This window comes from Pristis pectinata, chromosome 7 (genome assembly GCF_009764475.1).
Source record: "Pristis pectinata isolate sPriPec2 chromosome 7, sPriPec2.1.pri, whole genome shotgun sequence".
In the NCBI taxonomy this organism is placed as follows: domain Eukaryota; kingdom Metazoa; phylum Chordata; class Chondrichthyes; order Rhinopristiformes; family Pristidae; genus Pristis; species Pristis pectinata.
This window is the reverse complement of record NC_067411.1, coordinates 41,319,018-41,331,709: the sequence shown is the minus strand read 5'-3', so window position 1 is coordinate 41,331,709 and position 12,692 is coordinate 41,319,018. Positions and strand designations below refer to the sequence as shown.

Here is a 12,692-nt window from a genome sequence, read left to right as displayed (position 1 = left end):
ATGCATATGGGACTTTATCTACAAAGAACCATGTAGTGGTTGCTCCTACCATGTATAAATGCATTTGCAGCAAATAGATTAATGAGGACAAGTGGGTTTATCCTCCTTCTAGCCTTCGGGATTCAGCCACACTTGGTAATGGACATAAATGCCCCAGCCAGAGTTCATTTTATCCTTTGCTGCTCACTCATGGTCCTACATTGTGTTGAGCTTATTGAACGTTGTTGGAGTTGTATTCATCTAGGCAAGTGGGCAGTGTTCCATCTCTGACTTTGTGCCCTATGGATGGAAAGGCATTCAGGAGGAAGGATGTGAGTTACCTGCGTCTGGAAACCCAATCCCTGACCTACTGTTATAGCCTCTGTGTTTACATGGCTAGTCTAGTTGAATTTCCGGTCAATGTGACTCCCAGGTGGGCACTTGGCAATTTTAATGCCATTAAATGTCAAGGGATGGGAGTGGATAGATGTATCTTGATGGTCATTGCCTGGTATTTGTGTGCTGTGAATGTCACTTGCCAATTAATCATCCTAGGCTTGAATGTTGTCTCAGTCTTGTCGCATACAGACACTGATGTCTTCAGTCCCCGAAGTGTTACAGCTGGAATGAGCATTGTACAATTTTTGTTGAGTTTGTTCTGTCAGCTTTGACAAATAGTAGAACTCGACTCTCAAATCAACAGATCGTGGGCTCAAGTCCCACTCCAGAGGCTAGAGCACAGCATTAGAAGCTGAGTCTGCATACAATGCTGAGGGAGTGCTGCACTATCAGAGGAAATGCTTTCAAATGAGAGGTTAAATGGAGGGAGGCCCTGTTTACTCAATGCTATAAAGGACCCTATGGTTGTCTGTGATATTCTGGCTGATATTTATTCCTCAACATAGAATATCTGGTCATCTTCATTTTGCTTTTTGGAGAAGCTTGCAAGTATCACTTGCATCCTGAACAGCAAATTTACTTTCACTCTTGCAGGGCTAGAAGGGAATAAGGGTCAGTGCACAATATCCAGGGAGCTGCAATTGTTTCATTGTAATACAACAGTTCCTAGCACCAACAGTTTTTAGGCTACCATGTCAGATGCTTAATTAATTCCTGGTCCCAAAACAACAGCAGCAACAGATACTCTGCCATGAGAAAAATCAGTGAGAATCCTGCAAAAAATCCCTCTTCTCCAACTGTGCCTCAGACAACTCGCTGACGTATCACCCGTACTGTGTAATCCTAGGGCAATATTGTCAAGTGCTGTCCAATTGAACCCCTTCTTTATCCTGAGTACACATTGATGCAATTAATAAGAAGGCACGCCAGCGACTCTACACTTCAGGAACAGCTTCTTCCCCTCCTTAGTCAGATTTCTGAATGATCCATGAACACTACTTCATTATTCCTTTATTTTGCACTATATGTATTTTGTAATTTATTGTGATTTTATGTCTTTGCATTGTACTGCTGCTGCAAAACAACAAATTTCACGCCGTAGAAATCAATCATCATAAATTTGGTTAAGAGTACCTATGGGCGTGGTGCTTAGACCAGACGTGGCGTGGGTCGATGACGGCAGATTACTGATTCGGGGGAATACAGGCTCAGTAACTGCAGCCTCTGAGAACAAAAATGGGGAGTGTTTTGTGAAGGAAACGAAAGTGATAAAGGAATCGAAACTGATACTGATTAGAAATAAATGATAAAAGATGCAAAAGTCACTTCTTTAAGCAAATTGGCTTTCAACATTTGCGTTTCTTTTTGCCCAGATGAGAACGTTGGTGTACATTAATTCTTCAGCATTTAATTCTCAAAGATGCGGTCGTAGTTCTGATCTACTGGAAGTTACGCATTGAAGGCGGAGACTCTGCAGTTATAAACAGTGCAGCCGCGGTTAAACCCCATCCAGCTGCGAAAGCGGGGAGTTCGCAACGTCGGCGCAAACCATACAGTCAACGTTATTTAAAAAAGCAAATGCAAAGTGATTCAAAATGCACCCAGTTGACAGAGAAAATTTAAAGCAATGGGAAGGCTATATTACCAGCATTCTGCGACCGAGTTACATCCAAGGATTTCTCAATAACTATTTTTCTCCGGGTATGCTTTTCATTTTATATATTATATATAAATGAACAATGGGTGTTTTATTTTTGTGATATGCATGTTGCAATGTTAACCCGAGCTTGTTTAGCAGGGAAAATCATGATGAGGTGCAGCACCACATTTCATCAAACTTTCCCCCACTCTCCAAACGGGTTTTGCTCCAGAAAGGGGCGGGTGTAAAACTGGTGTTTCATCCAATCCCGGGCAGGCGCCAATCAAATCGCTTGTGTTGAATGTAAAGAGGAAATGCCTCTAGAATTTTTTTTAATTTGGCGTGGCGATGCCATCAAAGTGAAGGACAATCTCTTGTATCAAAATTACCATAACCACTCTCTGCATAAGGAAGGTTTTCGTCACAGCCAACCGAGCCATGAACACGTCCTTCCACTGCTTGTATCTTTTCCCCATCACTAAATGTACGCTATTTAAACCTTAACCCACTACTAACGGGAATAACTTCTCTTGTTTATCCCGTATAAATCCGCTATGAGCTGTCGAATCGCTTCTGAGCCTTTGTCCAAGTACAACAGCCCCGGCTTCTACACTGATCTGAAATCCCTCAAAGAACAAGCCCTTCGGGCCACGATGTTGTGCTGAACTAATCTTTGGAATTTTTCCAGTATACCCCTCTCCAGGACCTTCAGAATTTCTAAGAATAGTGACCAGAACTGGATGTGATGCCCCAGTTTTGGCTTAGCCAGTGTTTTTAGCTTCAACATAACTTCCCTGGATGTTCACAAAACCTAGAATCCCATATCCCTGTACTAATTCCTTTCCCATCCTTGCCTGTTCCTGTCAAAGATTGATACACCTATACATCCAGGATCCTCTCTTCCTGTTTCTTGGCAAACCCTTGGGATTAAGGATGACTTCCACATTTATGGGTTCTGAACTGGTTATTGAGGCCAACGTGAGAACCACCAATTCTTCCATAAATGGGGCAATTGGTAGCTGTTGGGTAGTTGGGGTGAGGTGCTCCACTCCTGTTTATGCCAGGGCATCTCTCTGCCCCCCAGTGCATGGCCTAGAAGTTCCCAATGCCATCCTGAATACTCCTCCTCCACTTTGAATAGTCATGGGCCAGAGATTGCCAGGAGTCAGTGGGAATGTTGCTTTCTTCAAAGGGGCTTTGAACACATCCTTGAATCTTTTCTTCTGTCTACCTGGTAACCTCTCCCCATTAAAGAGCTTGGAATTGAGTGTCTGTTTCAGAGCCTAGCATTGGGCACAAGGACGATGTGGTCGGCCCAATGCAGCTGATTGCATGTAACCAGCGCTTCAATGCTCACAGTGTTGGTCTGGGAGAGGGCACTGATGTTGGTTCACTTATCCTTCAAGTGAACTTTGATTTTGTGGAGACAGTATTGGTGGTATTTTTCTAGTGCGTTGAGATACCTGTTGTAGTTAGTCCAGATTTCAGAAGCATATAGGAGAGCAGGGATCACTACTACCCAGTAGACCATGAATTTTGTGCCAGGTTTGAGGTCTTAACTTCCAGTACCCTCTTCCTCAATTGACCAAAGGCTGTACTGGCACGTTGAACAGGATGACGAATTTCATCATCAATATCTGCCTTTGCTGAAATTGAGCTCCCAAGATATGGGAAATGCTCCTCGTTTATCACGTTCTCGCCAGGAACCTTTATTGTCAGAGATTCTTCCCATTGCCAGAGTTCTGCCCATTTTGGCAGCCTAGTGATGTTCTGTTGCATTTCACTGTTTACAATAGCTCCAAGTTTCGGATCATTGACAAATACTGAAATTTTCCCCTTCACACTCATCTCTTGATCATTAGTAAATATCAAAAAAACCATAGTCTCAGCACCCCCAGGAAATACACCCTCCTCCCATCTGAAAAATACTTGTTTACCACAGCACTCTACTTTCTTTTATTGGATTCAACTTGTTTTTACACATTAAGCACCTTCTGAAAACCAGTATGAACAATATCTACAGCATTTCCTCCAATAACATTCTGCTTTCTTTATCAAAATGTTCAATCCAGTTAGTCAAATAGTTTGGCTTTGTATATCCACACTGACTATATTAACTTAAATGCCTATTAATTTGTTTTTTGATTATACATTTTGAAAGTTTCCCCTTAACTGAAGTAAAGCTGATCAGCCTGTAGTTGCAGGGCATGTTGTTAACCCCTTATCATGCAATGGTTGGCCTCCCTGCTAATTAGGGAGGATTGGAAGATTACGGCAGCCCTTATTGCATCCACCACTTCCACCTCCCTCAGTAGCTTGGGATGTGCCCCAACCATACTAGGTGACATTCACTTTAACCTTTCCAGTATCCCCTCCTTAACAATTACTCCTGCTATCTCCCCTTTTATTGAGGTGTTGGTTGCAAAGTCTTCTTTGGTAAAGACCGATACAAGGTACTCATTGAGTATGGGCGTCATGCCCTCTGCTTCTACATATCCATCACCTTGGTTATGGTTATAGTCATAGTCATAACGTCATACGACATAGAAGCAGACCCTTTGGCCCAACTGGTCCATGCTGATCAATACCCATCTAAACTAGTCCCAATTGCCTGCGTTTGGCTCAGATTCCTCTAAAGCTTTCCTATCCATTTACCTGTCTAAGTGTATTTTAAATGTTGTTAATGTACCTGCCTCAATCACTTCCTCTGGCAGCTCGTTCCATAGACAGACTACCTTCTGGGTGAAAAAAGTTGCCCCTCAGGTTCCTATTAAATCTCTCCCTCTCACCTCAAACCTCTGCCCTCTAGTTCTTGATTCCCCAGTACTGGGAGAGAAAGACTGTGCATTCACCCTATCTTTGCCCCTTATGATGTTATACACCTCTTTAAGGTCACTCCTCATTCTCCTACGCTCCAATGAATAAAGTCCTAATCTGTTCAACCTCCCTCTATAACCCTTCAACCCTTTTCCAATCTGCTTTCTATTTATAAGCCTGTTGATGACCTTTAGGTCCCCCTTATGTTAAATATGATTTTCTTCCACAGAAGCTGTCTGACCCACTGAGTATTTGCAGTATTATTTATTTTATATAGTAGATTGGCTAAATCACCTCCAGACTTGTGATGATGTACTCATGGAGGTGATCAAATCATGGGAAAACTATGTAACATATTTCAGCCATCACTCAACAAAAAGTAGCTGCTTTTTGAACTTGGCAAGAGTGGTTTGGTGGAAAAACACAGAAGAGTCATGGAGAGTAACAGCACATAAATAAGCCCTTCAGCCCACAGAGTCCAAGCCAGCTATCTTTACAAGCCGCCATCTTTACACTGTTCCTATCCTAACCCATTTTATTCTCTCCACTTTCCCATGAACTCCTCCCAGATTCTACCACTCAGCTACACATTATGAGCAATTTATAGTGGCCAATTAACCTCTCAGCCCGCACCTTTTTGGGATGTGGGAGGAACCCAGAGCACCCAAAGGAAATCCACATGGTCATAGGGAGAACGTGCAAACTCCACACAGAGAGCACCAGAGGTCAGGACTGAACGCCGGTCGCTGGAGCTGAGACGTAGCAGCTATAGCAGCTGTGTGAATGTGCTGAGTTGCTCTCTACCCTATCATGGACATTTTCCTCTGAATCAGCCATCCTACTTCAGTGACGTAACTGCAAAATTTGGGCTCTGGTATCACAGTTGAGGGAACACTGAACTTATTAGAGGTGTTGGCCTTTGATTGATATATTAGAATAGCCAGGCCTCATCTTAAATCTCTAATTTCTTCCATTTTGATGAAAGGTCATCAACTATTAAAAGGAATACCTCCTGCATTTTCTGTGTGCCCCTCAGTTGGGGCTGGGTAATTGGACCTACAGAAATATATTTCATCTGAGTTGGCCATCCCTGTGCTTCACAGTCTTTCTCTCGGCCTGTGTTCCATTGTTAGATTCACCCAGCAATATACACTTATTCAATTTTAATAAAGACTAACAATGTTTTCTCTCCCCAGTTGAAGTTGAAGAGATCTTATCCCTGGAAGAAAAGTCTTCCATATGTTCTGCAAAATGCTTTTTAAACTACTTGATTAAATTAGAAGAAAGAGGATGTTATCGAGCATTTTTAGATGAATTGGGAGCTGTGGGTGAGTGAGCTATTGTTACATAAAATCACATTTAAATGCTTTGTATTGTTATATTATAATCAAATGAAATTTTTAAATACTACATAGATTTGGTGAACAAACCAGTATCTTTTCAGTCAGAGGTGCCATCTTTCAGCTGAGAATTAGGGTCCTGTCTGCCCTTCTAGAAAGACATTAAATACTTCAAAGTCCTCTTTCAAAGAGGAGTAAGGGAGCTTGCTCCAACATCGTGGCCAATCTCTATTCCCAAACCAACATTATTAAAAATCAATAATGTGGTGATTATCACATTGCTATTTGTGGGAGCTAGCGGCACACAAATTGTCTGCGGTGTCTCCTGCATTACACTTTGAAAGCACTTCATTGGTTGTGAAGTGCTTTGGGATGTCCTGAGGACGTGGAATATGCTATACAAATGCAGTCTTTTTATGAGCTTTGCAATGCCTCACTATCAAAGGTAAATGGTTTACCAAAGTGCCCATGAAATATATATACAGTCTGTACTTGAGTTTTGTCCAACACTGCAGGTTTTAGTTGGTAAGGACAGAAACAAAGGTATAGTGTACTGCTTGACACTCTGTTCCTTGTGTTATTGAGGAGAGCAAGAAAGAGGTAAGATCATATTTACGGGAAGTAGTTGAGAATTTAAATGAGAAGTAGTAAATAAATGGGAATTCATTCTCTTGAAGAGTTTTGTTAAATGGAGCTTCCTTTGGGAAATGAGTTGACAATTTATGACTGAAAGGAGGAAGATTTCTGTCACTGAGATAGTTGTGAATCTTTGAAATTCTTGATTCCAGAGAGATGTTTCATCACTGAGTTGTATTCAGAGCTGAAACTGATGAATTCTAATGCCTTGAAAATCCTGGAATGGTGAGATTTGACTCAGAAACCATCATCACTGTGTTCCTTTCTGGGATAGATCAACTTTCCTGCACAAAGCCAAGATCATAGTCTAAGCATTGGAATCAAAAAGTATAGGGATGAGTTGGGAAGATGGAATCAAGATGGTAGATTTATTGGTGGTCTTGAATGAGGTAGCAAACTTGAGGGGCTGAATGGCCTACTCCAGATGCTTTGTCTTATGTAGAATGACCCAGAGTTAACTTGAGTGTCAAGTGAAGGCAAGCAGTAAACTTAAAAATGAAATTAATTAGTTGATTGGGTCCCACACTCTTGTCTAATTTCTGATGATTTCTGGAGGACCAAAACCAGGTAACCTTTCTCTCATTTACTGAATGGAAAAAGTAACAAAACTTGCACATAGCATTTTTAATATGCCTAATAAAGTCATGGAGATGAATGTGAAAGGTTGTTTGACTGAGAGGACTAGTTGGAGTTGCAGTAATACACCCAGCCATTATTGGCTATACAGTGAGTACGGTGAGTGATTTACTATTCTATATGTTTGCTGTTTTCAGGTTACACTGGCCTGCAGGAAGCCATTGAGAAAGCTGACTTCTCTGAAATTGAAAAGCTGCAGGAAAATAAAGAACTTCTGAGTCGCATTTCTCAAACAATTGTTTCTAACATAAAACCGAATGAAGTTATCATGTACATGCGGCAGTCTCTGCTACCCAGAGAATGTGAAGAGATTTCCAAGGTACTCCTGAAGGCTTAAAGGATGTGGGGAAGTTGATGGGCTTTTACTTAAGGTGCCTAAATTTGCCTTCTGGTATTCTCTGGGAATTAATGCTTAATCTCTAGGACTTTGCTATAGGTGACACCAGGGATGAAAATCACAAGAACATGTAAAGAATCAATTTTTTTCACTTTCTTCCAATTCTTCTGTTAACAAGCCTCAGAACTCTACCATTTTTTTTACATCTCTCTCAGTTCTATGCTCCAGCTGCCTGTGCCCAAATTCTGGAATCCCTTCCCTAAACTGCTCCACATTTCTACTTATTTCTTCTTCCTAACCTCCCTCTTTGCCCAAGGCTTTGTTTGCTTCTAGTATGCCTCTCTGTAGCACAGGTTTTTTTAATTTATTTGTTTTTTTCGGGATCTGGGTGTTGCTGGTGATGCCAGCATTTATTGTTCATACCTAATTGCCCCCGAGAAGTGGCTGCCTTGAACCTAACCAATCTTTCTGGTGAAGGTATTCCACAGTGCTATTTGGGAGGCAGTTCCAGGATTTAGACCCAGTGATGACGAAGGAGCAACATCGTTTCCAAATCGGGATGATGTGTGACTAGGAAGGAGACCTGCAAGTAGTGTACCAGTGCACCTACTGCCCTTGTCTTTGGTGGCAGAGGTAACAGGTTTGGGAGGTGCTGTCAGTGTAGTAAGTGAGAGCAGTACATTTTGTTGATGGTTCACACAGCAACCACTGTGTGCCAATAGTGGTTGATCAGGTTTTAACCAAGTAGGCCATCTTTACTTGGGTAATGTTGAACTGTGTGATAGTTGTTGGAACTGGATTCATCCAGAAAAGTGGGATGTATACCATCTTATTCTTGTGCCTTGTAAAAGGTGGAAAGGTTTTGGGGTGTTAGGAGGTGAGTCATTTGCCACACGACACCTACCTCTTACCTTCTCTTGTAACTACAGAATATACTGTATGTGACTGGTCCAGTTGAGTTCCTGATCACAGGTGGTTGGAGGGGGACTCGGTGATGGTCATGACATTGAACATCAAGGGTAGTTGGTTAGACTCTCTCCTATTAAAGAAGGTCATTGCCTGGCATTTTTGGCATGTGAGTGTTACTTATCATTTATCAGCCTATGCCTAAATGTTGTCTAGGTCTTGCTGCATGAAAGCATGGGCTGCTTCATTTTTGACTCTGTGATGAAAGGAATGAGGCACTGAAGATGGTTGGCCCAGGAATATCCCTTGAACTCCTGGAATGATATCCTGGGGCTGGGATGATTGTCCTCCAAGAGCCACAACTATGCGAGGCATAAATCCAACCATGAAGTGTTTTCCCTTCGATGCCCATTAGCCAGCTCTACCAGGGCTCCTTGATGCCACACTCGGTGAAACACTGCCTTGATTTCACAGTCACTCTCACTTCATGTCTGGAATTCAGTCGTTGGTCCATCTTTGGATCAAGATTGCGATGAGGCCGGGAGTTGAGTGGTCTGGGCAAAACCCGAACAGGGCGTCAGCTAGCTGGTTATTGGTGAGTTACAACAGATAGATCACCAGCCTTCTGTATTTTGTAACTTAGCTGGAGTGCAGCCCTGACCACTTTGCCTCTGTAACCTCCTCCAGCCCTTCAACCCCACTTAACATTTCTTGTTAATGACCAAATAAAAGCTTAGGACACTAACTTGTCAAATGTTTGCACAGGTCACCGAATCCAAGGGCGACACTGCAGGAGCAGAGAAGTTACTCGACTGTTTGAGAAAATCAGATAAACAACAGTTTTTCAAGGAGTTTTGCTTGGCTATGGAGACATGTAACTATGATGTGGTGGTAACTCTTTTATCTCCAGATTCAGGTAAAAGCAAAAAGTAGCTGGGACATTTTTAACCAGTGTCATAAAGAAGGAAAGAGTATTGTCAATGAAAAATATGGGAATGTAATTTTTTTTAAGTTCCCTTGAAGATAGAAAATTAAAGGGGCAATTTAATTTAGTTGCTGTAAGGTGATGAATTTTGTGTAGACTTTGCACATTCTCGCTGTGACTGCATGGGTTTCTGCTTGGTGCTCCAGTTTCATCCCATGGATGTGCAGGTAGAATAGTTAAGGGAGGGGGATGGGTGTGGCATGGTCAGAGAGTGAGAAAGAGTAAATAATAGGGCAATGGAACGGATGGGATTGTCCTACTGGGAGCCAGCATTGGCTTGGTGGGCTGAATGGCCTCCATCTGTGATGTAATGGTTAAGTTTTTAGTTAATAGAGAGAGGAACTGTTTTCTCAGGTGTTGGATCCAGAACAAACGGGCAAAAGCTTAAAATCAAAGCCAGACCATTCAGGAATAATGTAACAAAAAAAGGGTGGTGGAAATCTGGTACCTCTGCCCTTTCCCTCAGAGTTGCTGAAATAAGGGATCAATTAGAAATGTATGTTGGCCTTCATTGCAAGTTGATTTGAGTACAACAATAATCTTGATTTGACACAGATGTATGGAATTTTGTGTGCCGTTTTGATAGTCTTAACAGAGGAAAGATGTCCTTGCCTTGGAGGATGTGCAGTGGAGGTTTACTGGTCTGATTCCTGGGATGATAGGGCTGATGTATGAAGAGAGATTGGGTTAATTTGGCCTGTATTCATTGGAGTTTAGAAGAATGAGAAGGGATATTCAAGAAACCTATAACATTCTAACAGGACTAGACTAGATGCAGGAAGGATTTTTCCAGTGGCTGGGGACACCATAAGTGGAAGTCAAGTTCAAGTTTATTGTCATAGGCATACATACCCAGGGTATAAACGCCATGAAAGTTTTTGCAGCAGCAGCATAGTACATAAGTTAACATTGACTAAATTAACATAAATTATACATAACTTACACCATAAAATAAACTAAACTACTTTAGTGCAAGTTCACAGCTCAGGATACGGGGTTAGCCCTTTAGATCTGAGATGATAAGAAATGTCTTCATCCAGAGGGTGATGAACCTTTGGAACTCTCTACCACAGAAAGCAGTGGAGGGCAAGTCGCTGAATATATTCAGGAAAGGGTCAAGGGATATAGGGAGAAGTGGGAACAGGGTATTGAAGTGAATGATAAAGCCCTGATTGTGTTGAATGATGGAACAGGTCAAAGGGCCATATGGTTTACCCCTGATTCTATTTTCTATTCTTTGTCCAATGGGGAAGACATTATGTTGATTTCCCATGTGGTTTGGCCAGATCCAGAACAAGACCCTTGACGACACTTTGAAGTAGTTCTCAAGCCCCTGAGTGCAAGGGCAATGGGGGTGGGCAATAAATGCTGGCCAGGCCAGCCATGTCATGTCCTGAAACTGAATTGAAATCACCACCATGGTTATTTGGTAAGAGCCAAGGTGCGAACATCCTAAACATGTGGGGAACTATAAAACCATTGTGTAACTCTTAGCTCTTTTCCATAGGTGAGATATCTAACAGCTCTGTAATCACAGAGGATGTCCTGTACTATTCAGAACAGCCAGAAAAGATGAACACTTGTAGTGCGGCAATCGACAGCACAGGTAAATATGAACTGCTTTGCTATTTTGGTGACTGCATGCTAGTGGATTAGCTCCCTGCGGAGGAAGTTTCCATCCTTCACCCCAAGCACACCAGTCAGATCCTCGTGATCCAGGTGACTATGAGTGAGTGAGAGTGAGAGAGTAGAAGGAGAAGCCAATTCCATACCAACATCAATAACAGTGAAAACATCCCAACACACTTCATAGGAGAGATAGCAAACAAAACATTGACACGTGAAGATCCACATGAGGACACTTGGGCAGAAGAGCGGTCTTAAAGGTGGTGAGACCCAGTCTGGATGGGAATTCCCAAGCTTAGCATCTTGATTGTAAATGCACAGCCTCTGATGATGTAACAATTAAATAAGCAGATAACCTAGGGGCCAGAATTAGAGCAGCTTGCAGATTTTGGAGGGTTGTTGTAGTGGAGGGGGGGGTTGGTGGGAGAAGGGGGAAGAAACATGAGGGACTTGAAAACAAGGATGAGAGTTTTTTAAATTGTAGAACTCAGCAAGCTCAGGTGAGAATCTACTACTGACGTGAGGGAAAGATGAGTAGATGGGCTTGAACCATTTGGAGTCTTCTACTTATTAATGAAAGTAAGACACAGTACAAGGACCAGTGGGAAGATGAAAAGTATCTGTGACACTCAATGAGTTCTTATGATCTAGAATGTGCCATCTGAATGGGACAGGGAACAAAATTCAACAGTAACTTTCAAAGAATTGGATAAATTCTTGAAGGAGAAAAAAATCAGGAGAAATGGTAAAAGTTGCGATTGGAATTAATTGGATTGTTTCATCAAAGAACAGCCAGAGGAACAATGGGCTGAACTTCTGCCTTCTGTGCTGTCATTCTGTGACTTGCCGTGGTTTCAGAGTGCTAAAGAATTGTCAAGGATTTGTGTCCCTTCATTATTATTGTTGTTGACTGTAACATATGCAGTCTGCTTCTATCAATAACTTGGTTCGCAAGTGTTAAGATTCCACCATAAAGATAAAATGGTGTAGATTTGTTGGACTAAATGATGTTTTCCTGTCTAATGTTTCCACTTATTCCAGAGACGAATAAGTAAAAGTTATTGCCTAATTTACACACACAGTTATAATAGCAGGTATGGGTTTCATTCTTCTACCCAGTCTGCTCTCATCAATAGTTCAGATGTTGGGAATCTGAAATTAAAAGCCTAAAAGCAAGGTGAAAATGGATGGTTATGGGCAAATGGAGGAAATAAAAGGATGAGAGTTGAAAGCAGAATCATTGCCAGCAGCTGCTGTTCCAGAAATGGTGGAGTCTGTCACAGAAGGCTTAATCAAAAGACAAGGTTCTTTCTCTTCAGCTTCAGTTGAGCTCCATTAGAACATCCCTTTGTCATTTATCTCTCTGACCTTCTTATGACAGACCTTTCCTTT

The 12,692-nt window shown here is 41.9% G+C and overlaps 1 protein-coding gene across 4 annotated transcripts in view; it reads left to right on the top strand.

Annotated features, from left to right (window-relative positions):
• LOC127572301 (antiviral innate immune response receptor RIG-I-like) overlaps window positions 1–12,692 on the top strand; it is a 67,691-nt gene that overhangs the window by 20,490 nt on the left and 34,509 nt on the right. For 2 of the 4 annotated variants that reach the window (XM_052019369.1, XM_052019367.1), the window contains exons 2-6: window positions 1,752–2,079; window positions 6,031–6,162; window positions 7,584–7,765; window positions 9,455–9,605; window positions 11,182–11,280. In XM_052019369.1, the coding sequence (XP_051875329.1) occupies window positions 1,974–2,079; window positions 6,031–6,162; window positions 7,584–7,765; window positions 9,455–9,605; window positions 11,182–11,280 (670 nt within the window). In that variant the 5' untranslated portion in view covers window positions 1,752–1,973. Of the gene's footprint in view, window positions 1–1,751; window positions 2,080–6,030; window positions 6,163–7,583; window positions 7,766–9,454; window positions 9,606–11,181; window positions 11,281–12,692 lie in introns of those variants that run through there. The other 2 variants (XM_052019368.1, XR_007956619.1) reach the window with 2 other exon arrangements.